Genomic DNA, 24,197 nt, shown 5'->3' on the forward strand with positions numbered 1-24,197 from the left:
ACCACCAGGCCAAATCTCACTCAGGCCATGTTTTTACTAAGATGGGTTTTCAAGTATATGGCAACACGTGAACATGCCATCTAGAAATGATAGAGCATGAAGACACTTTGGAATAAAGCATAGTTCAGATTTGTGAAGCTATTAAAGACTTACCCAATAAGGCTCACAGGTGTAATCAGTAAGAAATGTGTCCCTGACACGTATCGACAGGCTTACCGGAAACAGATTTATTTTGCTATTCATATAAAGAATTCAATTCATTCCACTTTGAAATGACAAAATATTTATTAGAGAATTGTGATTTTATTTCTTTTGGTGAACAATTACATTTTGTAATGTCACAAGATCTTACAAAAGGAAACATTATGGCATTAACAGACAACAAATGACCATTAAACACTGCACATGACAGCTGAATTCAAGTCACCTTTCTATGTCAAGCATGCTGTAACACTGCTCTACCACAGGTTGGTTTCAGTCCCCAGCCTCATCCAATCCCATGAAGTCATATAGCACAATATTTCAACCCAACTCTCTACTTCATAATAACATCACATGAGCAGTGATCTGCTGAGAGGACATGTTGGAAACCAATATGCCTTTATTGTACCATTTAATTGAAGTGTTTAACCATCTTACCGCCCATTACTTGTATACTAACATCCTCAAAACCTGGGTGTTTATCTGAAGGACTGAAAAACACATATCCAGCTAACGGTGGTTAGCATGTTGCATGTGAGATCATTCTGTTGTCATGTCCTCTTCAGCAGTCCTGTCCTACGCAGTGGCTAAGCTGTTTGTCAGTAGTCCTGTTCAGAGCTTCCCTGCTCCTCCAATAATCGTCCAGGTTGGTTATTCTGTCAACTCGGGGGTCATGTGTAGCATAAGAAGGTCTTGACCCCTCCTGATCACCATGGTAATGCTGTCGCTGGTCCGAACAGCATTATAGATCTCCTCCGCTGTGTTCACCTTGGTGCCGTTGATCTCCAACACTATGTCACCTGGCTTCATACCTGCCCTGTGGAAGGTCATACCAACACTATGTCACCTGGCTTCATACCTGCCCTGTGGAAGGTCATACCAACACCATGTCACCTGGCTTCATACCTGCCCTGTGGAAGGTCATACCAACACCATGTCACCTGGCTTCATACCTGCCCTGTGGAGGTTTATATCAACACCATTTCACCTGGCTTCATACCTGCCCTGTGGAGGTTTATATCAACACCATGTCACCTGGCTTCATACCTGCCCTGTGGAGGTTCATATCAACACCATGTGACCTGGCTTCATACCTGCCCTGTGGAGGTTCATATCAACACAATGTCACCTGGCTTCATATCATACTGGCAGCCATTACAGCTGTGTATCATATGGAATAATATTCTAGATACTTTGCACAGCTCTTTGGGTGTGTGTAGGTAGGACACAGGTACACACACAGGTGTGCATGTTATGGGTACAGTTTGTCAGGCACTGGAACTGGAGAGTTGGTCAGGATCAAATACATTTTCAGAGAGCTAGCAGAGAATAGCGGAGTTCACTGCTGTGCACAATGAGGTTATTAGCTAGCTGGCCCTGCTGTCACGGCAACATCTCACCACAAAATCTACTGTGATTGGTCAACAACAATAGAACTGCTTCAGAAATAGCAAAGATTTCAGTTTTTTGTGCTTTTCTCAAGCCAGGCCTTGCTGGATACTTGCACAAGCACAGCTGACCGCGCCGCCAGGATAGCCGAGGCCCCAATTATAAATAAATGGGCCTTCCTGTCCACCATGAGCTGTATGTCAGTGCCTAAAGTGGTGAAAATATATATAGGATTCCACTTTATTCATAGCTCTGATGGCTAGTAAATGTGTATCGATCTATAATATGTTTGCCGTAACTTTTCTTCACTTCATAAATTACCTAATTTTAATTATTTTTGTGCTTGTGGATCAAATTGGTAGGGCCCCTAAACTGGATGAGTAGTGATTATAAAAATGTGTTTATAAAAAGAAAAAAACCTAAATAGACCTGTGTTTGAATGACGCTGGCATGTAATGTTCTGTGCATAACGTGAAAACCAATTCTCTCTTTAACAAAATAAAATATCCCGTCAAGCACAGAAATGGTGCTGAAAATAATGGCACCAGTAAAAAGGTGTGACCTTCCCCTTTCAGTGGGAGCAGAATGTGAGGACAGAAAGGGGCATGGCGTCAACCACCACAGACATCAACCTGGTGCTCACCTACTGGCTGGGGAGCCGAGAATAACCCGGTGAATCAGGATTCCGTGGGTGACGTCAGGGAATGACGGATCTCTCAACTTCAGCTCAGCAATGATTCTAAAACAGACCATCAATCAATCAATCAATCAATCAATCTTATATAGCCCTTTATCCATTGTGCTTAGATAGCCAGCCTGAAACACCAAGGAGCAATCAACAACCAGTTTATGTACCAGACATACCAGCATACCACAGCTATAACATCACATCCCTTTTTTACTGCACTAACTGCATTGGCGACCGGTCTATAAATGCAATAAGGCACCTCTGGTGTTTGGGTTATACTGACCTGTGTCCAAGAGCCCCTAGTACCTTATTGCTAACTAATCCAGAACTCATTAGCACTCAATAGCTGTTAAATGCCCCATCACCTTTACCTCTGAGTCAGGGTCAGCATCATGACACCAATGTATCTCCTCTGACTGTCCGACTGCCCCAACGGTGTTTCTAGGAAAGACGAGATCATGGCAAACTTCCAAGAAGTCCATATGAAGTGTAAGTCAGGTGTATGGTACTGTTAGCCCTTAGCAGGACGGCACAGATTATGGCTCTTCGGCAGCACAGCTCAGTTACTCACTCTTCTTGTCAGAGGCTTGGCTCAGGAATTGTTTGACGTGATCCGAGGGGATAGCGAAGGAGATTCCTGCAGTCACCTTCATGGTGTTGATGCCAATCACCTCTCCGTCCTGAAGGAGTGACGACACAGTCAGACCTGACCCACAACTTTGCCTAAGAGGACAACTGGGAAGACCTTACTGGTTAGGATCCAGTCACATCCAGTGGCTAGGGAGATGTGACTGGGTTTAAACAATGCTAACTACTATTCTCAAACCAAATTTGCTGCTTTGGATTTTGACAAAAACATGTTTTAACTCTGTGCTGTGAAGGCATTAGTAGTCAATTAATTATTATTCTGTAAAACATAAAAATTAGATTGTGTAGATCGATATGAGAGGCAAGTTGATAAAAACGGGTGAAAGAAATAATAGGACGTCCTTATAAGGCAGCAAAATGCTGAAGCTGTGATTAGACACACATGGTCTCTGACATGGTTCTGCTGTCTATGGTCACTATCAAAGACTTGACAAGACAGCACATCTGAACTGGGACCAGGACACCACAAACAGCTGGGCAGGAGACGTGGCTCTCACCAGATTGATCAGGGGACCTCCAGAGTTCCCAAACTGTAAATTGAAAAAAAGACAAGCCTTACTACAGGGCTAGGTTTTCGTTCCCGTAATTCTAATCCACTCGATGGGCAGAGCGTTAAACTCACGTCGATGGCTGCGTCCGTCTGGATGTAGTCCATGTTGGAATTGGACAGACCCAGCTCCTTGCTGCCCCGTTGAACAGAGGAGACGATGCCTGACGTTATGGTGTTCCGCAGGGCAAACGGGCTGCCCATGGCAACCACAAATTCACCCTGACGCACATCTGAAGACAGACCCAGAGACAGGGTGGGCAGAGGGTGCTGCAGGCAGGCAGGCAGCCAGTCAGCCAGCCAGACAGACAGACAGCCAGCAAGACCAGACAAGATCAGAGACATTTTTCATTATGTCATCCCGGATGTGATAATATAGATCAGAGGTGTCAAACCGGCTCCATGGAGAGCCAAGTGTCTGCAGGTTCACTCTCACCTTGTACCTGATTGATTAATTAGGTCACTAATTGGTTAGTTTCTAACCTCACCTGGTTAAGTCTGAACTGAGAACCAATATGAAGGGAAAACCAAAAACCTGCAGACACTCGGCCCTTGTTGGAACTGGTTTGGCACCCCTGATGTAGAGGATAGGATCTGACAATGTGGATGATAATCTTCGCTTACCTTAGCATTGATTTTGATAGTGGCTATGTCCGCCACCTGGTCCACGTCTTGCACAGCGGCGTTATAGGTATCCCCATTGGTTAGCTTGACTCGGACTCCTCTCTTATTGGCCACCACATGGGCGTTGGTCACAATGAGGCCGTCGCTGCTGATGATGAAACCAGAACCATTTGAGATGGCGACTTCCCGGCCAGAGAACGGGTGCCTGTCAGTGACAAAGCAGAACATTAGAATGGAATGAAACTTTAGTGACCAATACACATTTTCACTGTAGGCCCAGCCATGCACTGCTGATTCAACTTGTCAACTAATAATCAGGCTCTAATTGGATTTGCTTAATCTAGATTAATTGGGTTTGCTTGTCCAGGGCTACAACAAAGATGCGTGCTGGGGTACTCGAGGACCGGAGTTGGGAACCACAGGCTTTTAGGATCTGATGTGTGATCATAAATATACCAACACTCAGACTAGTTCATCATTACAAAATAAATATCAGGTGTCTGAAGCAGTGGTCAGGTGTTCTTACCTGCCAACGATTTCAATGTAGACGACCGCCGGGGTTGATTTTTCCACCACATCCGCAATGAAGTTGTACTTATACCGCGGACTATCGGGTTTGAAAGGTGACGCGCAGTGTGCGATTGGCAGGACGCGAGCTAGGATCGAACCACAAAAAGAAACTCTTCTTTCACAAGCGTCTTCATCCTTGTCGTCCCCTTTGAAATACAGAAATGCCGCACAACCAAGTCCAAAAGAAAAAGCGACTGACATGAGAGAAGTCTGCTGTGATCCGTTGCTCCTGTCGCCTTCCGAGCTCCAAATGTTCCGTACATACTTAACATGACTTGTCTCTCCCTGTCTTGTAAAGTGACGTTCATCACCGACAGAAGCGGAGACCGACCTGTGTAGTGTTCGCTCGGTTAAAACGTTATATTTGCGGAGATGTTCCCAGCTGTTCTTCCTGAGTATCCTCAAAAGCGGACGGTTGACATATGATGACATGTTGTTGCATCAGTCAGACAACAGATAAATAACTTTGTTTACAATCCCGTTAAGAACAATTCAATCATACTTCTCAAACATAGAAACAGACAACTTGTTTTTCTTAGTAAACCACCGTTTTGTAATTATAAAACAACGGACTATAACGACTGAGGAACCTGCAGCTTCTACTAACGTCATCAGCGTCTTGTGAGCAACATTAAAGAAAAACTTCCGGGTCACGAAAATTAGGAAATTCTCAAAATAAGAGAACTTCAAAACTGATATAAATTGAGTTTATTCATTGTTTAATAAAATGTACCTCTTAAGACATTGACAACAATTCATATTTGATCATATTTAAGAGTTATTTCAATAAAAAGTGGGTCGTAAAACACGTTCCAAGGGCAAAATTCTGCCAATGCCAATGACTGAATATGGAATACATATTGCATCATAGCTCACAAACTATTGAATATTCCACAGAGAAAGCACTGTATTAAATGTTCAGGAGAGTGGGTTGAGTAAGACAAACCTGTCTAATCATGGGGAATGGTGTGCTACATCTAGCAACACAATATTTTCCACACCCACTTTTTCCACAATGTAAGTCAATGGATATGAAATACATATTGACTCATACAGAAAAAACTGCAGTGAATGTATTGTAGGAAGATGTTCAGGAGACTCTATAGAGTAAATATATGCAAAAGAATCAGGGGGCACTCCTGAACATTTCCTACAATACATTCACTGCGGCGTATAGAATAGTTTTTTTTGTATAGGGCAATATGTATTTCATATCCATTGAGTTACATTGTGGCCAATGGTATGGGTGGAGTAAAATGTCAGCAACAATTGCAAATACACAGTGCCACTTGATTTTTCATGCATAAAATCACTTTATATACTCTCCTGAACATTTACTACAATACATTCACTGTGACATATGGAATAGTTATTTTCTGTATGAGTCAATATGTATTTCATATCCATTGAGTTACATTGTGACCAATGGGATGGGTTGAGTAAAATGCCAGCAACATTTGCAAATACACAGTGCCCCTTGATTTTTTTTTGCATATATTTACTCTATAGTCTATTATGTCTATGGCTGCTACGGAATCTCTAATGTTGCCAGCATAACGCTACTGCTGTTGCAGCTTCTGCAATCGAGACCACAACCCGGAAGTATAACCTTGCCCAAGCTTAGCGCATGCGTTCTTGACTTTCAATGGGCCATTCAAGATCAGCGGCGCTTCAAAGAAAAGTTAGTATATTAAGTTATTCATTCTCACCGAGAAGCCAGAATAAATTGTCAAATCCCCAATACAAACCATATGTACCAAACGACAAAGAAAAGACTTGATCAAAATACAACACTATGAGCCACAGTCATATGATTTGTAAGAAAGAAGCCGAAAGGAAATAGTATACATCATAATTTATTACAGAACGAAAAACGAGCAATCACATGGTTTACTTGACAGATAGCACTACAGGCTTGAAGTCCAGCATTGTTGTGTGACGCACTCTGGGACTTGAAGATCAGTCGATCGCTGCAATGTCAAATAAGCTCACATCTTGCCACCCCCCTCCGAGGCCTCTATCCAAGCTCTGAGGTAAAATATCCCTGAGCAACAGATCCAGGATTGGCATCCCAGTCCTCCAATGCTAAGCTTAACCAATAGTGGGGACATTTAAAACAGACACCAGACTAGTGTCTGGGGGCCACTTCCCACTGCAGCCACCCTCCATCTCTCACTGCAGCACTGTCCTTTTCACCACACGCCCATTTTTGTCGATAGCAAAGTTATAGTTCTTGGGGTTGTCCAGGGCTTCGTCGATGCGCTGGTCCAAATTCTCCAGCGTGATGAAGGTCTTGGCCTCCTCCTGGAATATAGAAGTGAGGGCGTGTTAGCATAATGGAGACAGAGACACAGGGACCCACACAAGAGGTTCCTTTTGGGTGGTGACATAGCTTACTTTGTCAAGAAAAGGGTTAATGATTGTGACATTAATGGTGGTATTAAGTCCTGTTAGCCAGTTCTTTTAAACAGTCTACTGGATCAGTATGGTGAAATACTCAACCCAAGGAGAATGATGTAATACTCTACAGGATTAGCATGATGTAACACTACTGGATCAGAATAAAATAATACTCGACTGGAGCATAATGTTTGTAACACTCTACAGGAGGAGAATATGTGATGCACTGCAGTTTCATTTAGCCCCTAAATTAAAGATGCCTCATGGAGTTTGAAATCAAAGGGGTATGGAAATTAACATTTAATTAAATAAATAGGTCATATTTCAAATAAGCAAAAAAGCAGGTGTTCATACATGTAACCGGATGATGTCCTCTTCTTTCTCTTTCACAAGGTCTTCCAAGGCCTGTTGCCTCAGAATGGCTGCCTCTGTTTTCTTCAGCTTAGCGTCCTCCATCTCTTTCTGGACCCTCAGTTCCCTAAAGGATGAAGCGAGAGAGAAAGACAGAGAATGTGAAAAAATTACTGGATCGTTTAAAATGACTGGATCACTTGCTGGAGGATGGTGTGTAATGTCCAGCTGTCTCACTCCCTAACCCCTTACATGTGGTTAGAACACTACTTTAACTGCTTATTATTATTACTTCAACTGTTTTTACATGATTTATTACAGCTATTACAATTATGAACTGCGTATAAATAAGGTATCAGTCCAGGTACTCAACTAAAATAAAAAAAAGACTTGCAAAACCACTCAGACAGACTTTTTGATTGCTATCAATCACAACAAGCCCTATGCCAGTGTGACCAACCTGGCTGTTGGGGAAGGACACAGTAGCCACTTCTGCCAAAGGAAATTACTTTTTTTGAAGGTAAGAGACCAAACATAGGGGCAACAGTAGCCATGCCACCAGGGAATCCGTCCCCGCTCTCATACCACAGACAAGCACTATGCAAATATGCCCTTCTTGGGCTCCATTCAGAGTGATTAAGCCCCCTCTGTGCATGTGGTTTAGCTTCTGTTGTGTTAACAGTGTCAGAGACTGGAGAAAATCTGGACGCTCATGTCACATGGCAATTTTAATCATAATTATATTAATCATGCAGCCCTATTGTCTAGTGTTTAGTGCATTACTTAACTGTCTAACAGGATCTCCTAACATGTTTAATACAGTATTTTAAACCCTAAAATGTTAAGTAACTACATAAAACCCTATCATATCGTAACATATTAGGTACACTATGTTAACTTTTAAAATGTGTTTAGCGCACTAATTTTAAAACATATCATCCCTTGTCAAAAGCAGTACACTGTGCCTTTCCCTACCTGACAACATACCTGAACTGACCTGATCCTATTCTTGACCTCTCCACACACCAGATCTGATGCTTTTTCTGACAACGTACCTGATCTTGAGCATGCGGAGGTTCTCCTCCTGGTTCCAGGCCATGAGGGATCGATGCTCCTTCTCCTCCTGCTTTGCCCTCTCCTCTGCCAGTGAGCCAACCTCCTCCTCGTACCGCTTCCTCAGCATCTCCTCCTTAAACTCCAGTCTGACCATCACAACATCATCAATAATGTCAGAAATCACAACCACATCAGTAGCACAGCTTTGTAATTTAGCAGACACTTTATCCAGAGAGACAGATCAACAATCACATCAGCTAACTAGCTACCTATCTTTGTTCAGTACTGAGACTAACCTGCTAGTCAGACAATTATACTAGAACTATGAGTAACGTTAGATTCTGGCCGGAATAATTATTGGCCGGAAATGCAAGGAAGATACAGACTAGCTTAATCTTACTAGATTAGATTTACCTTAGCGCCCTCATGATCAGGTCATACTCTTTAAATCTTTCCGTAAGAACCACCATCTCCACAGGATCAACGGGTGGGGGTGTTTTGATGCGCCCTAATTTGGACTTGGCCTTTGGGTCCGTGCGGGACTTCCTCCCTCTGACAGCCTCCACAAGCACGCCTCCCCGGGAGGCAAGAAGCCGTGTTACTGGGGTACTTCTAGCAATAACTTGAAACATAGCTATTAACAATCGACTGCTTACTATTAAGAGATATTTGGGCGCAAATATTTACCTACAACTACCGGTATATAACATCACAGGACAAGCGGGCATGTAAGAGTAACATTGAGTCCCTATCATGAAGTAGCCATGTTTATGAATAAAATCCCGGAAACATTCCCAAGGTTAGAAAAATAACTTCCGGTTCAATATTTTTAAGGGCATACTTTTCAAAATAAATGTTACATTTAAAACACAACACTCACTTTAATGATGTTAGCTAGGCATTTTCTATATTACATTTATTTTGATATTTTTACTTTTTGTCAACAATACTATACACACAGCCTGGACTAGGAAAAATGTATAAATCAATGTTCCTAACCTTAACCTCAATAACCTAACATTTATGCCTAAACCAAACCTATCCCAAATGCCTAACCCTAACCATAAACTGAACTCATAACACCTAAACCTAAAAGTAAACTCAGTTGTTTGACCTCATCCCTAAGCCCTAAATCAGAAATTGACTGTCTTTTTTGACTGAAACCCCCCCCCCCACACACACACACACCCACACACACACACACACACACACACACACACACAACACAGCTTTATAGGGTTATGTGTATTGGCGAAGCATCACCCGGGGTTGGGGGTGGCAATGTCTGCAGGGATTTCCTTGACTCATCACCCTCTATTTGACAAACTCTCTCGCTCTCTATCAATTAGCATTTGTTTAAAGTACCAAAGCAAGTGTAAAAACTCCATAATAAAAAACAAGTAAAAACATAAATCTGAAATCTCTCTCAACCTCTGTCTGTCTTCCGACATTCTCTCTTTACTCCTTTCTCTCTCTTTCTCTCTCATTGTCTCTCATTTATCTCAGGAAGGACACTGACTAAAAAACACACTTTAGGCCATTAACCACAGCTTTGTTCTCTATGTGTTTTACTACAGCAAATCAAAAAATGTACCCTTCCGCATCTCCTCTGTTTCTCAATTTTGTGTGTGCGACTGAAGACCAATCTTTATCCAACCTCACTGCAGCACTTTTTTTCTATTGGTCGGTGAGGCGCTGACAAGGCAATGCATCACATACGCAGATGCACACACACACGCACGAGCACACACACACACACACACACACACACACACACACACACACACACACACACACACACACACACACACACACACACACACACACACACACACACACTGGGGGATTCTGTAGGCAGGAGAAGGGGGGGCTGGCTGTATATAAGCCAGGGTCTGCAGCAGTCCTGAGCTGGTGCAGTGTAAGACACTCGCTCATCCTGGCAAATGGTGTGCAGAACAAGGGGGACTTAAATCACTTCTGAAACAAAAAAAAAATACATCCTACATCAACAAAAAAATACAAAAAAACACAAAAACAACGAAAGACAAAAGATCCATCATGAGCTACTATTCTTCAATCTCCTACCGCCGCCCTTGGGACATCGACCGCGGCTCCTCTCGACCCTCCACCACCAAATCCTCCTCGTCCCTCTACTCCTCTTCCTCCCGGAGCTTGGGCCTGGCAACGGGGAAGCAGCGGACCCCGCGTCCCTCCTCCCTGCTGGATGCATCTGAAAGGATGGACCTGGCCCAGGCCTCCAGTCTGAACACAGAGCTCCTCAGCCTCCGTAGCCAGGAGAAGGAGCAGCTCGTTGGCCTCAATGACCGCTTTGCCACTTACATAGACAAGGTGAGGAGCCTGGAGCAGCAGAACCGGGCCCTGCTGGCTGAACTGGAGGTCCTGAGGAGGAGGCACAGAGACCCGTCTCGTCTCCAAGGGCTTTATGAGGGAGAGGCCCGGAGCCTACGGGCTGCCATCGACCAGGAGACCGGAGACAAGATGCGGATGGAAGCGGAGAGGGACCACTTGAAGGAGGTGTACGCACAGCTGAAGGAGCGCTATGAGGAGGAGGCGCGTCGGCGTATGGACGCGGAGGAGGCCCTCCATAGAGCCCGGGAGGAGGTGGGACGGGCGCTGCTCTCTAACTGCGATGCGGAGGCCAGTGTCATCTCTCTGGCTGAAGAGATCTCCTTCCTGAAGAAGGTGTTCGTGGAGGAGCAGGCGGAGCTGCAGACCCAGTTAGCAGCAGCCAACGTGTGCGTGGACATGGAGGTGAGCAGGCCCGACCTCTCGGCAGCGCTCAGGGAAATCCGAGCGCAGTATGAGCGCTTGGCCAATAAGAACATGCAGGCAGCAGAGGACTGGTACCGGGGCAAGTTTGAGTCGGTGGCAGAGATGGCGCTGAAGAACAACGAGGCAGTGCGTCTCGTCCGGGAAGAGACCATGGAGTACCGCCGACTGCTCCAGTCGCGCTCGGCTGAGGTTGAGGCCCTAAGGAACGTCATCGAGTCCCTGAACAAACAGCTGGAGGAACTGGAGCAACACCAGGGGGCAGAGGTCACCAAGTTGCAGGTAGAGGTCACAACCTAGCCACTAGGGGTTTTGGCTAAACATATATTTTCACACTGAACCAGAGCTTGTACAGCAACCAATGGCATTCCAGACAACTGTGGTATGTTTTGAAGAGTTTGAAGATACTGTGGGTCACCAGGTCCATACAGGTAGGAAACATGCAAGGCTTTTAGGGCTGTGGTTGCAAATAATAATGACTTCTGTTTATTAGAGGATACCTGACTTATTTAAGAACACTTCAATGGCTCCTGTAAAGTCCACTCAGTCCCATATTACCAGGAAAGGTGGGACGGGTTGGGCGGCAGTCAGGGTGGGAATGACGGGGAAGTTGAAGCCCTATTCACACAACCCTGTGCCCCCCTACACGCTCATTGAGTGAATCCAGTAGATGTGATAATTCCGCTCAATCAGTGACATCTATTAATGTCACTAACCAGCTCAATGAGTCCCACCTACTGTCCTCTGTCCCACAATATAGATCTAGATACTGAGTCCATCTAAGCAGCTGGATATAGGACAGTAAATGTGTATAACTGGGCTGGATAGAGGACAGTGGATGTGATCCTGAGACCCTCAGTGAGTAGGCAAAACAGAACTGTTGTTCGTGCTGAAAGTGCAGTAGTGGCTACATTTTACCCTTGGAGCACAGAGGGTAGCCTACTCTGCTGCTATGACAACAACGCTTAACCTTCTGCAAAGGATGGTGTTTTACTGCACCAACCTGTCCGGACATTCTGTTCCCCCTCCCTCCCCAACATTCTCTCCCCCCTCCCTTCCCCAACATTCTCTCCCCCCTCCCTTCCCCAACATTCTCTCCCCCCTCCCTTCCCCAACATTCTCTCCCCCCTCCCTTCCCCAACATTCTCTCCCCCCTCCCTTCCCCAACATTCTCTCCCCCCTCCCTTTCCCAACATTGTCTCCCCCCTCCTCTTCATTTTCTCTCCCCCTACCCTCCTCAATATTTTATCATTCCTACCCTCCTCTACATTCTCTCGGCTCTCCCCTCCTCTACATTCTCTCGGCTCTCCCCTCCTCTACATTCTCTCGGCTCTCCCCTCCTCTACATTCTCTCTGCTCGCCCCTCTCCTCCCTTTCCCTGCATTCTCTCTCCCCTCCACCGCTCTACATTCTCTCTGCTCTCCCCCCATGGTCTCTCTGCTCTCCCCTCCTTGACATTCTGTCCCCTCCTATCCTCCATTCTCTATCTTCTCCAACCCAATATTACTTCTCCTATCTCCCTTTGCCTCCCCTCTCCTTCTGTTCAGAGGGAAAATATTCTACCATCTCCCAGATGACTGTCAGTATTTTATGTGCCTCTCCACAAGGAAGACCCCAGCAGCAGAGAAAGACATTATTCTGCAGAATATCTTTTTAAATACAGTATATAGTCCAGTACTTCTGAGCAAGACTCTTAAAGCCTGTAGTTAGTGTTCTAAATGTATACCCATAGGGTTCTGGTCAGGTAGTGTTCTAAACCTAAATCCATAAGGTTCTGGTCTGGTAGTATAGGGTTCTGGTCAGGTAGTGTTCTAAATCTCTACCCATAGGGTTCTAGTCAGGTAGTGTTCTAAACCTATATTAAGGCGTTCTGGTCAGGTAGTGTTCTAAACCTATACCCATAGGGTTCTGGTCAGGTAGTGTTCTAAACTTATACCCATAGGGTTCTGGTCAGGTAGTGTTCTAAATCTGTAGCCATAGGGTTCTAGTCAGGTAGTGTTCTAAAACAATTTTTATAATATTTTATACATTTCAGGTGAAGATAAACGATCTGGAGAGGGATATTGCAGAGGCCAAGCAGGAGATGGCTCGCTACCTAAGAGATTACCAGGACCTGCTCAACGTCAAGATGGCTCTGGACATCGAGATAGCTGCTTACAGGTAGGTAACCTGACCCCCAGCTTTTGTCAGGGAATACAGTGAGACTTACACAGGGACCAATGAGGTGCACACAGGATGTAATGAGGTGTCCACACTCAAACAAAATGATTACTTTTGAGCTCTATTCTCATGCTTCTCAATATCCACATCAATCCAGATCACTTTCGATCCACTGTTTGTTTGATATGACCAAGACAAGAATGTATCTTTTCTTTACAGGAAACTTCTGGAGGGGGAAGAGTTCAGGCTGGCCTTCTCAATCTAGATGAATACCTCCTCAACCTGAACCCCAATATCTCAATACCCTAGCCCAAACCCCAACATCTCAATACCCAAGCCCCAAAATATCAATACCCAAGCCCAAACCCCAAAAACTCAATACCCTAGCCCAAAATCTACTCTCATTACCCTAGCCTAATCCCCAATATCTCATATTTCCAAAATCCTAACACATCAATATTCCAAAGACAGAAGCGCCCTTGTTTTAAACAAGAGGTCCACAATGAAGAGGTCCCCCTTCTTCTCCACACACATGTTGACATGATACTTCGACAAGAAGGACACCAGGTAGAAGTCAGACTGCTGAGAGAGAGAGGCTGCATTGCATTATCTTATGACAGCTAAGCCTGTGAGCAATATCTCCCTGGTAGAGTTGCTCTTCCCTCCGATAGCCTGGTCCCAGAGCTGTTGCCGCTGCCTCCTTTTGGGCGTTGTTAAGACCTCACAAGCAGACCTGTCACCAGGCTATCCCTCTAGAATATCAGCTATACTCTAAGAAAAAGATTGATTATTTAATTTGAATTCACTGGCCCCCCCGAGTTCACCCCAACATACAAACATTTGGCCAACTGTTTGTAGGGGAGGAACTATATTTAAATTAAATTGTTCATCTTAAGAGGCCTGCTGGCTCGTTCCTATGACACTGTTGTGACATATTGATTAGGAACTTATAGATTCTGAGCTCTATCAAGGGGATATTGGTCTCACCTGGTCTGCACCCCTGGTTCTGTAGCAGTAGCCAATGAACCAGTAACCTTAATGTTTATTTTACCTTCCTTCTCAGCTAATCTTCCATGATATTTCCATTCGCTTTTCAAGTTACCAAGAAAAGAAGCTCTGATTCAGCGTTGATAACCAGAGGATTCATTTTGGGATATTATTCATGAAAAATGTATTATATTTCTTACCGTATCAGCGAGAAGCTGTGGGTTTGGACATGTCACGGAAGACTGCATCGTATAAGCTTTGTTACTGGTTTCTTCCTCTGATCTGAGAAATAGGTCTCGGTCAGCTTCAGCTTCAGTTAGTCCTTTTGTGTTCCGTAAAGTCATCCCAACATAGCCTAACCTCCAGTCCGTTTGTGCTAGCGCTCCATATGTCTGGCAGGTCAAGACGTGGCTAGGAGTGGAATGTCAGAACATAACCGGTCTGGATTTTAGACAAATCTGTCCCTACAAGCTATAAGTAAACAGTTAGACAAGAGTAACTTAGCCTGGTAAGCCAAGCTTTTTGTTGTGCACCTGACATGCCGGGCCAATTTCAGTTCTGAATGGTGCTGTTAAACCTTAGGAAGCCTGCACCGTACACATACGCTTGGTAAACCTGTAAGTGCCAACAACTTGCTGAATAAAACAACCTTACTGAACTGCAATGGACTGCATATATTCTTGCTCTCGTGTCTAGTGTCATTACATTACTTTTAGAAATGTCAACATTATTGCTTTATATGTATTCATTCATAAGCACAAATCTCATAACCTGAATGAACTAGCCGTCACCCTGGGTCATTAGCCATCACCCTGGGTCATTAGCCATCACCCTGGGTCATTAGCCATCACCCTGGGTCACTAGCCATCACCCTGGGTCACTAGCCATCACCCTGGGTCACTAGCCATCACCCTGGGTCACTAGCCATCACCCTGGGTCACTAGCCATCACCCTGGGGGAAATAACCTCCACCCGGTGGAGACCTACCCTTTACTCTGGGGGAACAACCCTGGGGTAATTAGCTCCAAACCCAGGGGAGCTATCCTCTACCTTGGGTGAAATAGACTACTCTGGGGAAAATAGCCTCTACCCTGTGGGAACTATCCTCTTCTTTGGATGTAATAGCTTCTACCTTGGGCAAACTAGCCTCTACCCTGGAGAAACTAGCCTCTACTCTGGGTAATTTGCAAGTATTGAATAAATCAGAAAAGCAGAACTTAATATTTGGTACAGAAACCTTTGTTTGCAATTACAGAGATCATATGTTTCCTGTTGTTCTTGACCAGGTTTGCACACACTGCGGCAGGGATTTTGGCCCACTCCTCCATACAGACCTTCTCCAGATCCTTCAGGTTTCGGGGCTGTCGCTGGGTAATATGGACTTTCAGCTCCCTCCAAAAATGTTCTATTGGGTTCAGGTCTGGAGACTGGCTAGGCCACTCCAGGAGCTTGAGATGCTTCTTACGGAGCCACTCCTTAGTTGCCCTGGCTGTGTATTTCGGGTCGTTGTCATGCTGGAAGACCCAGCCACGACCCATCTTCAATGCTCTTACTGAGGGAAGGAGGTTGTTGGCCAAGATCTCACGATACATGGCCCCATCCATCCTCCCCTCAATACGGTGCAGTCGTCCTGTCCCCTTTGCAGAAAAGCATCCCCAAAGAATGATGTTTCCATCTCCATGCTTCATGGTTGGGATGGTATTCTTGGGGTTGTACTTATCCTTCTTCTTCCTCCAAACACAGCGAGTGGAGTTTAGTCCAAAAAGCTCTATTTTTGTCTCATCAGACCACATGACCTTCTCCCATTCCTCCTCTGGATCATCCAGATGGTAATTGGTAATCTTCAGACGGAACTGGACATGCGCTGGCTTGAGCAGGGGGACCTTGCATGCGCTGCAGGATTTTAATCCATGACGGCGTAATATGTTACTAACGGTTTTCTTTGAGACTGTGGTCCCAGCTTACTTCAGGTCATTGACCAGGTCCTGCCGTGTAGTTCTGGGCTAATCCCTCACCTTCCTTATGATCATTGATGCCCCACCAGGTGAGATCTTGCATTGAGCCCCAGACCGAGGGAGATTGACTGTTATCTTGAACTTCTTCCATTTTCTAATAATTGCGCCAACAGTTGTTGCCTTCTCACCAAGCTGTTTGCATATTGTCCTGTAGCCCATCCCAGCCTTGTGCAGGTCTACAATTTTATCCCTGATGTCCTTACACAGCTCTCTGGTCTTGGCCATTGTGGAGAGGTTGGAATCTGTTTGATTGAGTGTGTGGACAGGTGTCTTTTATACGGGTAACGAGTTCAAACAGGTGCAGTTAATACAGGTAATGAGTGGAGAACAGGAGGGCTTCTTAAAGAAAAACTAACAGGTCTCTGAGAGCCAGAATTCTTACCGGTTGGTAGGTGATCTTATGTCATGCAATAAAATGCTAATTAATTATTTAAAAATCATACAATGTGATTTTCTGGATTTTGGTTTTAGATTCCGTCTCTCACAGTTGAAGTGTACCTATGATAAAAACTACAGACCTCTCATGCTTTGTAAGTAGGAAAATCTGCAAAATCGGCAGTGTATCAAATACTTGTTCTCCCCACTGTATATTTTTCAAGTCTCATGCTTGAAGGCTCCTAATTCCTTCAGTTGGACAAAGAGCAGAGCTGCAGCATATCCCACAAACCCTAGAGGTTTCTGGCAGGCAGCCGTGTGAAAATGCTATGTGTTGTATCAGCATTACTGTACCCAGTCAGCAGGATACAAACTGTTCCAAAGAGAGAAATGAGAGAGAAGCAGCAACTCTGGTTCACAATTCTCCCTAATATATAACCCTAATTACTGTATAACCCTAATATATAGCCCTGATATATAACTCAGACCCTAAAATAAATCCTAACATACATATCATAATAAAGTTGGTCAGGACCAAACACTTGATAGGGAGTACAAAATATAGTTTAAGGATGTGTAAGAAGCACGACAGACTCCTGGAGCAGTTCTGTAGGACTGTCCAGACATGTCCCAGTTCTGCACTGAGCATGATAGACCACAACACTAAATAGACTGTAGAATAGAGTGCAGTGAGGACATTTCTGAAAAGAGAATGTGTAGAAAGAAAGGCTTAGCTGGGAAAGACAGTGGTAACAGGCCAGCAGATGGTTGATGGTAAATGTGTTCAGGGGATGTGAGTCAAGAAACTTAAATAGAAGGTCCATATTCCTCCTGTCTGAGGACAGGACAAAACTGAGGTTTGACGATAGAATCTCCCTGAAAACCCAGCGTTCTGGTTGACAGAACACAAAATCTCCCTGAAAACCCAGAGGTTTCGTTTATAGAAGACATGATCTCCCAGAAAACCCAGATTTATTGGGAAACGCTACAGGTTTTATCATTCCAGGAACACAGACCCTAAGAACGCTCTCTGTCTCTCTCCTCTGTCCTCCCCAACCTGAGGGGCAGACCCGGGGCTGTATGTATCAAGAGCAAGAGTGTTGATAATGAAAATTGTGTAAAATGGGAGACAACCAGTTTCAGTTGAGCACAGACCATAGCCTCGCATGGATTTGTGGAGAGTAACAGCTCCATGTTTCTACTGAAACTCGACATCCTTATATGTCATTGACAGTTTTCAACACAAGGTGGCACTGTTGTATTTCAGTAGATTATGATAGTGTCTCGCTATCCCTGTATCCAAATAATATGTTCAAAAACCAGCTGAAGAAAATACCTGAAGCAACACTAACTAGTACTACTTTGGCTATATTGTCATTCAAAATAAAATATTGAACTGAATTTCTAATCACATGTAGTTATATAGTATTTTACATATACGAGGGTGGAAATACATATACATTATATATACATTAAACAAATAATACAAATAAAATTATATACATTTGGAATATTCACAAAAACTTCATTAGAAAACCTATTCAGAAACGGAATTCCAGAAATGTAATGCAATTATATGCTTTTGAATACAAACGTTTAAAGAACCATCAGAAAACAACTTGATGCTTTCCTTCGTATTCTGATGGAGTCCACGTTTACCTTAGGTTAGGCCGGGTGGCCAAGGTGGATGGCTGACAAACAAAATCTCTATTCAAAAACCCCAACCGGAAAGTCACACAAAACAATGATGGATGTTATGGAACACAAAAATAAACCATTTAACATTATTGGTGGATTCTCCCATGCAAAAACGTCTGGCTTCTTCTCACAAAGAAAACGTATTGTTCAGAGTAGTTTTTCTCTTCTTTCTCGGGCAAATGGCTCTGCCTCCTTTCAGCACCCGCTGGCTGGGCTGTTGATCTGTGGAGATGGGGCAGTACTTAACGGTTGGGGCATCGTCTCCGTTGGCACTACATAGGGGGCAGATGTACGCCTGAAGGATGGGGCACACCACTCTACCATCTGTCGTCTAAGACGTGAGACTCATGATGAAACGTGCTCGACTCATGATGAAACGTGCCCCACAGGTTCATGAAGAGTGCCTGCAATGTAATTTGGGTTATTTAGGATGGCTCATTTTGACAGCCAAATAAAGAAAACCGATACTGTATCAAATTCAACATTTCTGAAGTAAACTTCAACTTGTTGACATGTGGTAGAGATATGAAGGGGTCAGAATCTTAAGACACATCTGTCCCAACCACATCCTGTTTTCAGCAGCACATTTGGTCCAGACAGGTAGTGATGACATCACATAAACAGGCTATTAACCAGCACATGTGGAGTGTGAATCAACCAAGCACATGTAGAGTATGAATGAATAGGTTGTTCTGTTTAATAGAGAATTTACATGTGGCTAATACAGGACTATTATAGTACAAATACAGTCAAATATAGGCCTAATATAGTGAAATATACAGGTCTAATACAGGACTGATTTAGGGATAATACAGGTCTAATACAGGACTGATATAGGGATAATACAGGTCTAATATAGGACTGATATAGGGATAATACAGGTCTAATACAGGACTGATGTTGGGATAATACAGGTATAATAAAGGACTGATGGTGGGATAATACAGGTCTAATACAGGACTGATGTGGAGATATTACAGGTCTAATACAGGACTAATACAGTGATGTACACTGCCTGGAGAATACAGTACAATACATCATTGTGGACACTGGAGAATAAAGTAAAATACACAACATTATAAACATTGAATAATACAGCACAACACACAGAAGACATTTGGACTCCAGCATAGTGATGCTGCTTTTGTGCTCTTTCTTTCTCTATCTGTCCATCTAGTTGAGTTTGCTCAGGACCGGTTACCATGGCTACCAGCAGATCTTCAGTTGGTTTGAGCAGGTAAAAATTGAGGAAGTGGTTTGACTTGTTCCAGCCAAAAAAAACTTTCTCTTGTTATTTTTTTTAATGTGAGGCAGAAGGCCAGTTAGGGTGTGGGTTTGGCCAATTGGAGATAGTGTGCGTGTGAGGAGAGTAGGGGTTACCTAGCTTACGGAGGCTGGTATGGAGAAATGGTTTTTCCACTCTGCAGCTCTGAATAATGCATAACATTACAGAGTGGAAATCCATCGGAGAGAGACCCATGTTTCCCCTGGTCTCCCCCGGGGCAGCATCAGACGATATGAGAAATAAAATTATTCACTGAGAATTATCTGCCTAACAAGACTTCCCAACATCCCCACCTTCCTCACTCCCTCCACCTCTCCCTTCCCCACCTCCCTCACTCCCTCCACCTCTCCCTTCCCCACCTCCCTCACTCCCTCCACCTCTCCCTTCCCCACCTCCCTTACTCCCTCCACCTCTCCCTTCCCCACCTCCCTCACTCCCTACACCTCTCCCTTCCCCACTTCCCTCACTCCCTCCACCTCTCCCTTCCCCACCTCCCTCACTCCCTCCACCTCTCCCTTCCCCACTTCCCTCACTCCCTCCACCTCTCCCTTCCCCACCTCCCTCACTCCCTCCACCTCTCCCTTACTCCTCCCTTCCATCCCTCACTCCCTTCCACTCGCTCCAGCCAACTCTCCCCTATATCACCCCCTCTCTTCCACCCTCTGTCCCTCTCTCCCTCCTTCCCCTCACCCCCGCTCCCATTTCCACCCTCTGTCCCCTTTCTGTCCCCCTCTCTCTCCTTTACATCAGAGGGCAGTCTGTGGACCCGAATGGCATTAATACCCCCCTAAGCTGACATGCAGAAAGCCGGTAGCTGTGGTTACATTGCTTCTGTAGCGGGTATCCATGGTTACATAGGGTGGCTGGCAGGTCTTCAAGGACAGTTAAGAAAATCAGTAGACAACAGCATCCCAAGCAGCCAGCCCACGGTCTGAAGTAGTGGGCTGTTTATAGGGAATAGGGTGCCATAGCAGTGTACTACAGTGTACATCAAGAATGGGCAAAACAATCAACCGGTCAATTTGGAGTGTGTGACAGGTCCACTACCTCATCCATGATAAGCGGTAAGGTCTAACGTAACGGTTTTCAGACTTCTATGAAATATGACCGGTCATTACTTGGGAAAAAGCTTTTCCAAAATCATGTCAAAGAGTGGATTTACTGATTAATGGTCTAAAAAAAGTAATTAAAAAGATATTAACGTAAGACTGGCGATTGTCCAGCTCCTGAGCATTTTAAAACAGATCAGTTCTTTTTCTCCAATTCATGCTTTGGCCACAAATATTAGTATAAGACAGGCAACATCACTTGGTTGTGAGTTAACAGAATTTTAACTTAAGTAACATAGGTACAGTCCTCAGAGTACAGAGGTTGCACCTCAATAATCTCTCCTACCTTCTGAAGTGAAAACTTGTCCCCAGAAATGTAAAATATAAGACTGGCACAGGTTCGGGAAAGGGAGTGTCCACATACCTATGATTACTTCGACAAAGCAAACAATTACATACTTTAAAAGGATATAAGGCTTGTTTGTTTCTAGGCGGGTGGGCGAAAGACTACCTCATTATTTAAACTCTCAAGGCTTTTGACTAATGTTTTACAAGGGTGGCTAACCTCATCTGTGATGCTCTTTGTAAATGTTTGTTTTAGTCAGGGAGGGCTCGGGGGCGGGAAGTAAGGCAGGAGGTTGGTCGCTTTCAACAGGGCGGAGCGGGAAGGAAGGCGGGGTTACAAGTTTGAGCCCGGGTTTATTTATTAGTGCCAACACGTGTGACATTGATCCATGCCTTATCACCGTCAAAGTGAATAAAAGCTGTCAGAATAAAGCTGTGATCGTGCCTAACCCTAATTCTTAAGGTTAACTACAATACTGTCGGTAAAAGTGTAATACTACTGGAAACCAAGGATGTAGTGGTAAAAAGGTGGGCATACTATAAACCCCTGTCTAACATGCTCAATATCACTACTCAGCAAAGCAAGGTTTGAAAGAAAAAGCAATTGACCATGTTTCCTTTATTAACCAAATTCAGTGGATTAGGGAATAAAACACAATAAATGCCTTCATTATCCACAAAACATGTTAGTTTTACAACCAGAGCACTAACCCCCTTCCTGTCCATTTATGCATTGTGGCCTTGCCTCAGTACCACAATGTCCCTAATCCCAATTTGTCTCACTACTCTCTGGAAAGCAAAGTTAATAATAATATTTTTTGTATTTAACGGCATATATTTAATTTACTGGTTAATTATATATAATATTCAGCTACTGCTGGGGTTTTCCCAAATGTCTCAAGACCATCTAGTACTTCAACTGTATGTGGTACAGAACAGTTAGGAGTATTTGTTGGTTGTCAGGTTATATTTCGGTAAGATTATTAGCTAGCCAGTTTACTAGTTATAAAGTTACTGTCAGTTAATATGAAATATACACAAATATAACTAAATATAATATTTCATAGTTACTTTAACATTTTACCAACAGTAACAACAATAAGTTAACATTTGGAGTGAACAAGCTTGGTCTGACCTAAATTTAATATTTTCTCCCCACACATCCAGACCTAAATTATTAATGGATTCAAGACATGGTTGTTCATATAGATCAGTGCTTGACTTAGGATAAAATAAGTACAGGAACTGACTAATCGCACATTAGACTATGTTCATCAAAATGTATGTTAATAAAGCTTGTTCCATTAAAGTAGCCTATGCCAGACAGCTATTTTGCCAATAAAACCAAAATGCTGTTCTCATAAAATTAGAAGTACCAAAATGCATCTATAGATCTTAGATTCTGTTTTCCAGTGTCAAATTTGATACCCAAAAAGCTGGTCATATAAATCATTTATGAGGTATTCAAATTATTATGTCATCATTATTGAAGTCTGCAGCCATCCAAACACACCTCATACATGAAGTCCCACCCTAACACATATCACAACGAAAGTCCCAGCCTACAAACCGGATGTCCCGCCCACCTGTCACATCAATCTCACATCAATCCATAAATCACAATTCTGACACATTATACCCTACATTTACTACTTACGCCAACACTGCATAGACATGTCCAAACAACACTGCTTAGACACACACATAGACACACATCTTAATTTCAGTATATAAACAATAGTACAATATATGGGATGGCAGACCGGGGTGGTGGTCCCTCTTTTTAAGAAGGGGGACCGGAGGGTGTGTTCCAACTATAGGGGGATCACACTTCTCAGCCTCCCCGGGAAAGTCTATGCCAGGGTTCTGGAGAGGAGAATACGGCCGATAGTAGAACCTCGGATTCAGGAGGAACAGTGTGGTTTTCGTCAGGGCCGTGGAACACTGGACCAGCTCTATACCCTCTACAGGGTGTTGGAGGGTTCATGGGAGTTTGCCCAACCAATCCACATGTGTTTTGTGGATTTGGTGAAAGCATTCGACTGTGTCCCTCGCGGCATCTTGTGGAGGGTGCTTGGGGAATATGGGGTCCTGGGTCCTTTGCTAAGGGCTGTCAGGTCCCTGTACAACCGAAGCAGGAGCTTGGTCCGCATTGCCGGCAGTAAGTCAGACTTGTTCCCTGTGCATGTTGGACTCCGGCAGGGCTGCCCTTTGTCACCGGTTCTGTTCGTAATTTTTATGGACAGAATTTCTAGGCGCAGCCAGGGGCCGGAGGGTGTCAGGTTTGGGGACCACACAATTTCGTCTCTGCTCTTTGCAGATGATGTTGTTGTGTTGGCCCCTTCTAACCAGGACCTTCAGCATGCACTGGGACGGTTTGCAGCCGAGTGTGAAGCGGTGGGGATGAAAATCAGTACCTCCAAATCCGAGGCCATGGTCCTCAGTCGGAAAAGGGTGGCTTGCCCACTTCAGGTTGGTGGAGAGTGCCTGCCTCAAGTGGAGGAGTTTAAGTATCTAGGGGTCTTGTTCACGAGTGAGGGAAGGATGGAACGGGAGATTGACAGACGGATCGGTGCAGCTTCTGCAGTAATGCAGTCGATGTATCGGTCTGTCGTGGTGAAGAAAGAGCTGAGCCGCAAGGCGAAGCTCTTGATTTACCAGTCAATCTACGTTCCTACTCTCACCTATGGTCATGAGCTTTGGGTCATGACCGAAAGGACAAGATCCCGGATACAGGCGGCCGAAATGAGCTTTCTCCGCAGGGTGGCCGGGCGATCCCTTAGAGATAGGGTGAGAAGCTTGGTCACCCGTGAGGAGCTCAGAGTAGAGCCGCTGCTCCTCCACATCGAGAGGGGTCAGCTGAGGTGGCTTGGGCATCTTTTCTGGATGCCTCCGGAACGCCTTCCTGGGAAGGTGTTCCGGTCCCGTCCCACCGGGAAGAGACCCCGGGGAAGACCTAGGACACGCTGGAGGGACTATGTCTCCCGGCTGGCCTGGGAACGCCTCGGTGTCCCCCCGG

The 24,197-nt window shown here is 44.5% G+C and overlaps 3 protein-coding genes across 6 annotated transcripts; 1 reads left to right on the forward strand and 2 right to left on the reverse strand.

Annotated features, from left to right (window-relative positions):
- Nucleotides 1-283: 283 nt before the first annotated feature.
- LOC105015851 (serine protease HTRA2, mitochondrial) lies at nt 284-5,300 on the reverse strand. Of its 4 annotated transcripts, none has more exons than XM_010879292.3 (8): nt 4,624-5,297; nt 4,098-4,302; nt 3,549-3,743; nt 3,424-3,456; nt 2,850-2,958; nt 2,650-2,719; nt 2,234-2,329; nt 284-1,018 (listed from the first exon to the last, which is right to left on the reverse strand). In XM_010879292.3, the coding sequence occupies exons 1-8, from the start codon at nt 5,097-5,099 to the stop codon at nt 853-855; spliced, it is 1,350 nt and encodes a 449-aa protein (XP_010877594.1). In that variant the 5' UTR covers nt 5,100-5,297; the 3' UTR covers nt 284-852. The 4 variants fall into 4 exon arrangements, 3 of the variants coding, with proteins under 3 accessions (XP_010877594.1, XP_012992966.1, XP_034153516.1); XM_013137512.2 differs by having other exon boundaries at nt 1,013-1,065; nt 4,624-5,299; XM_034297625.1 differs by lacking the exon at nt 284-1,018 and adding an exon at nt 1,076-1,253 and having other exon boundaries at nt 4,624-5,299.
- Nucleotides 5,301-6,508: 1,208 nt separating this feature from the next.
- On the reverse strand, nt 6,509-9,250 carry mrps26 (mitochondrial ribosomal protein S26). Its single transcript, NM_001303740.1, is given in 4 exon segments — nt 6,509-6,971; nt 7,422-7,545; nt 8,474-8,620; nt 8,889-9,250. Coding segments are annotated over 4 exon segments (621 nt in total). The 5' UTR covers nt 9,107-9,250; the 3' UTR covers nt 6,509-6,839.
- A 1,112-nt stretch (nt 9,251-10,362) lies between these two features.
- Nucleotides 10,363-15,075, forward strand: si:dkey-33c12.3 (uncharacterized protein LOC335380 homolog). The gene is made up of 3 exons (XM_010879289.4): nt 10,363-11,546; nt 13,300-13,424; nt 13,644-15,075. The coding sequence occupies exons 1-3, from the start codon at nt 10,533-10,535 to the stop codon at nt 13,687-13,689; spliced, it is 1,185 nt and encodes a 394-aa protein (XP_010877591.2). The 5' UTR covers nt 10,363-10,532; the 3' UTR covers nt 13,690-15,075.
- Nucleotides 15,076-24,197: the final 9,122 nt, after the last annotated feature.

This window comes from Esox lucius, chromosome 15 (genome assembly GCF_011004845.1).
Source record: "Esox lucius isolate fEsoLuc1 chromosome 15, fEsoLuc1.pri, whole genome shotgun sequence".
Lineage (NCBI taxonomy): Eukaryota > Metazoa > Chordata > Actinopteri > Esociformes > Esocidae > Esox > Esox lucius.

Excerpts from the sequence above, each read along its gene's own strand:
- LOC105015851 (XM_010879292.3), bottom strand. The coding sequence starts at position 5,099 with ATGTCATCATATGTCAACCGTCCGCTTTTGAGGATACTCAGGAAGAAC. Across the intron at positions 3,744-4,097 it reads CTATCAAAATCAATGCTAAG|CACCCTCTGCCCACCCTGTC; the intron begins GTAAGCGAAGAT and ends GCCTGCCTGCAG. Across the intron at positions 2,330-2,649 it reads ATGCTGACCCTGACTCAGAG|AATCATTGCTGAGCTGAAGT; the intron begins GTAAAGGTGATG and ends GGTCTGTTTTAG.
- si:dkey-33c12.3 (XM_010879289.4), top strand. The coding sequence starts at position 10,533 with ATGAGCTACTATTCTTCAATCTCCTACCGCCGCCCTTGGGACATCGAC. Across the intron at positions 11,547-13,299 it reads CAGAGGTCACCAAGTTGCAG|GTGAAGATAAACGATCTGGA; the intron begins GTAGAGGTCACA and ends TATACATTTCAG. Across the intron at positions 13,425-13,643 it reads ATCGAGATAGCTGCTTACAG|GAAACTTCTGGAGGGGGAAG; the intron begins GTAGGTAACCTG and ends TTTTCTTTACAG.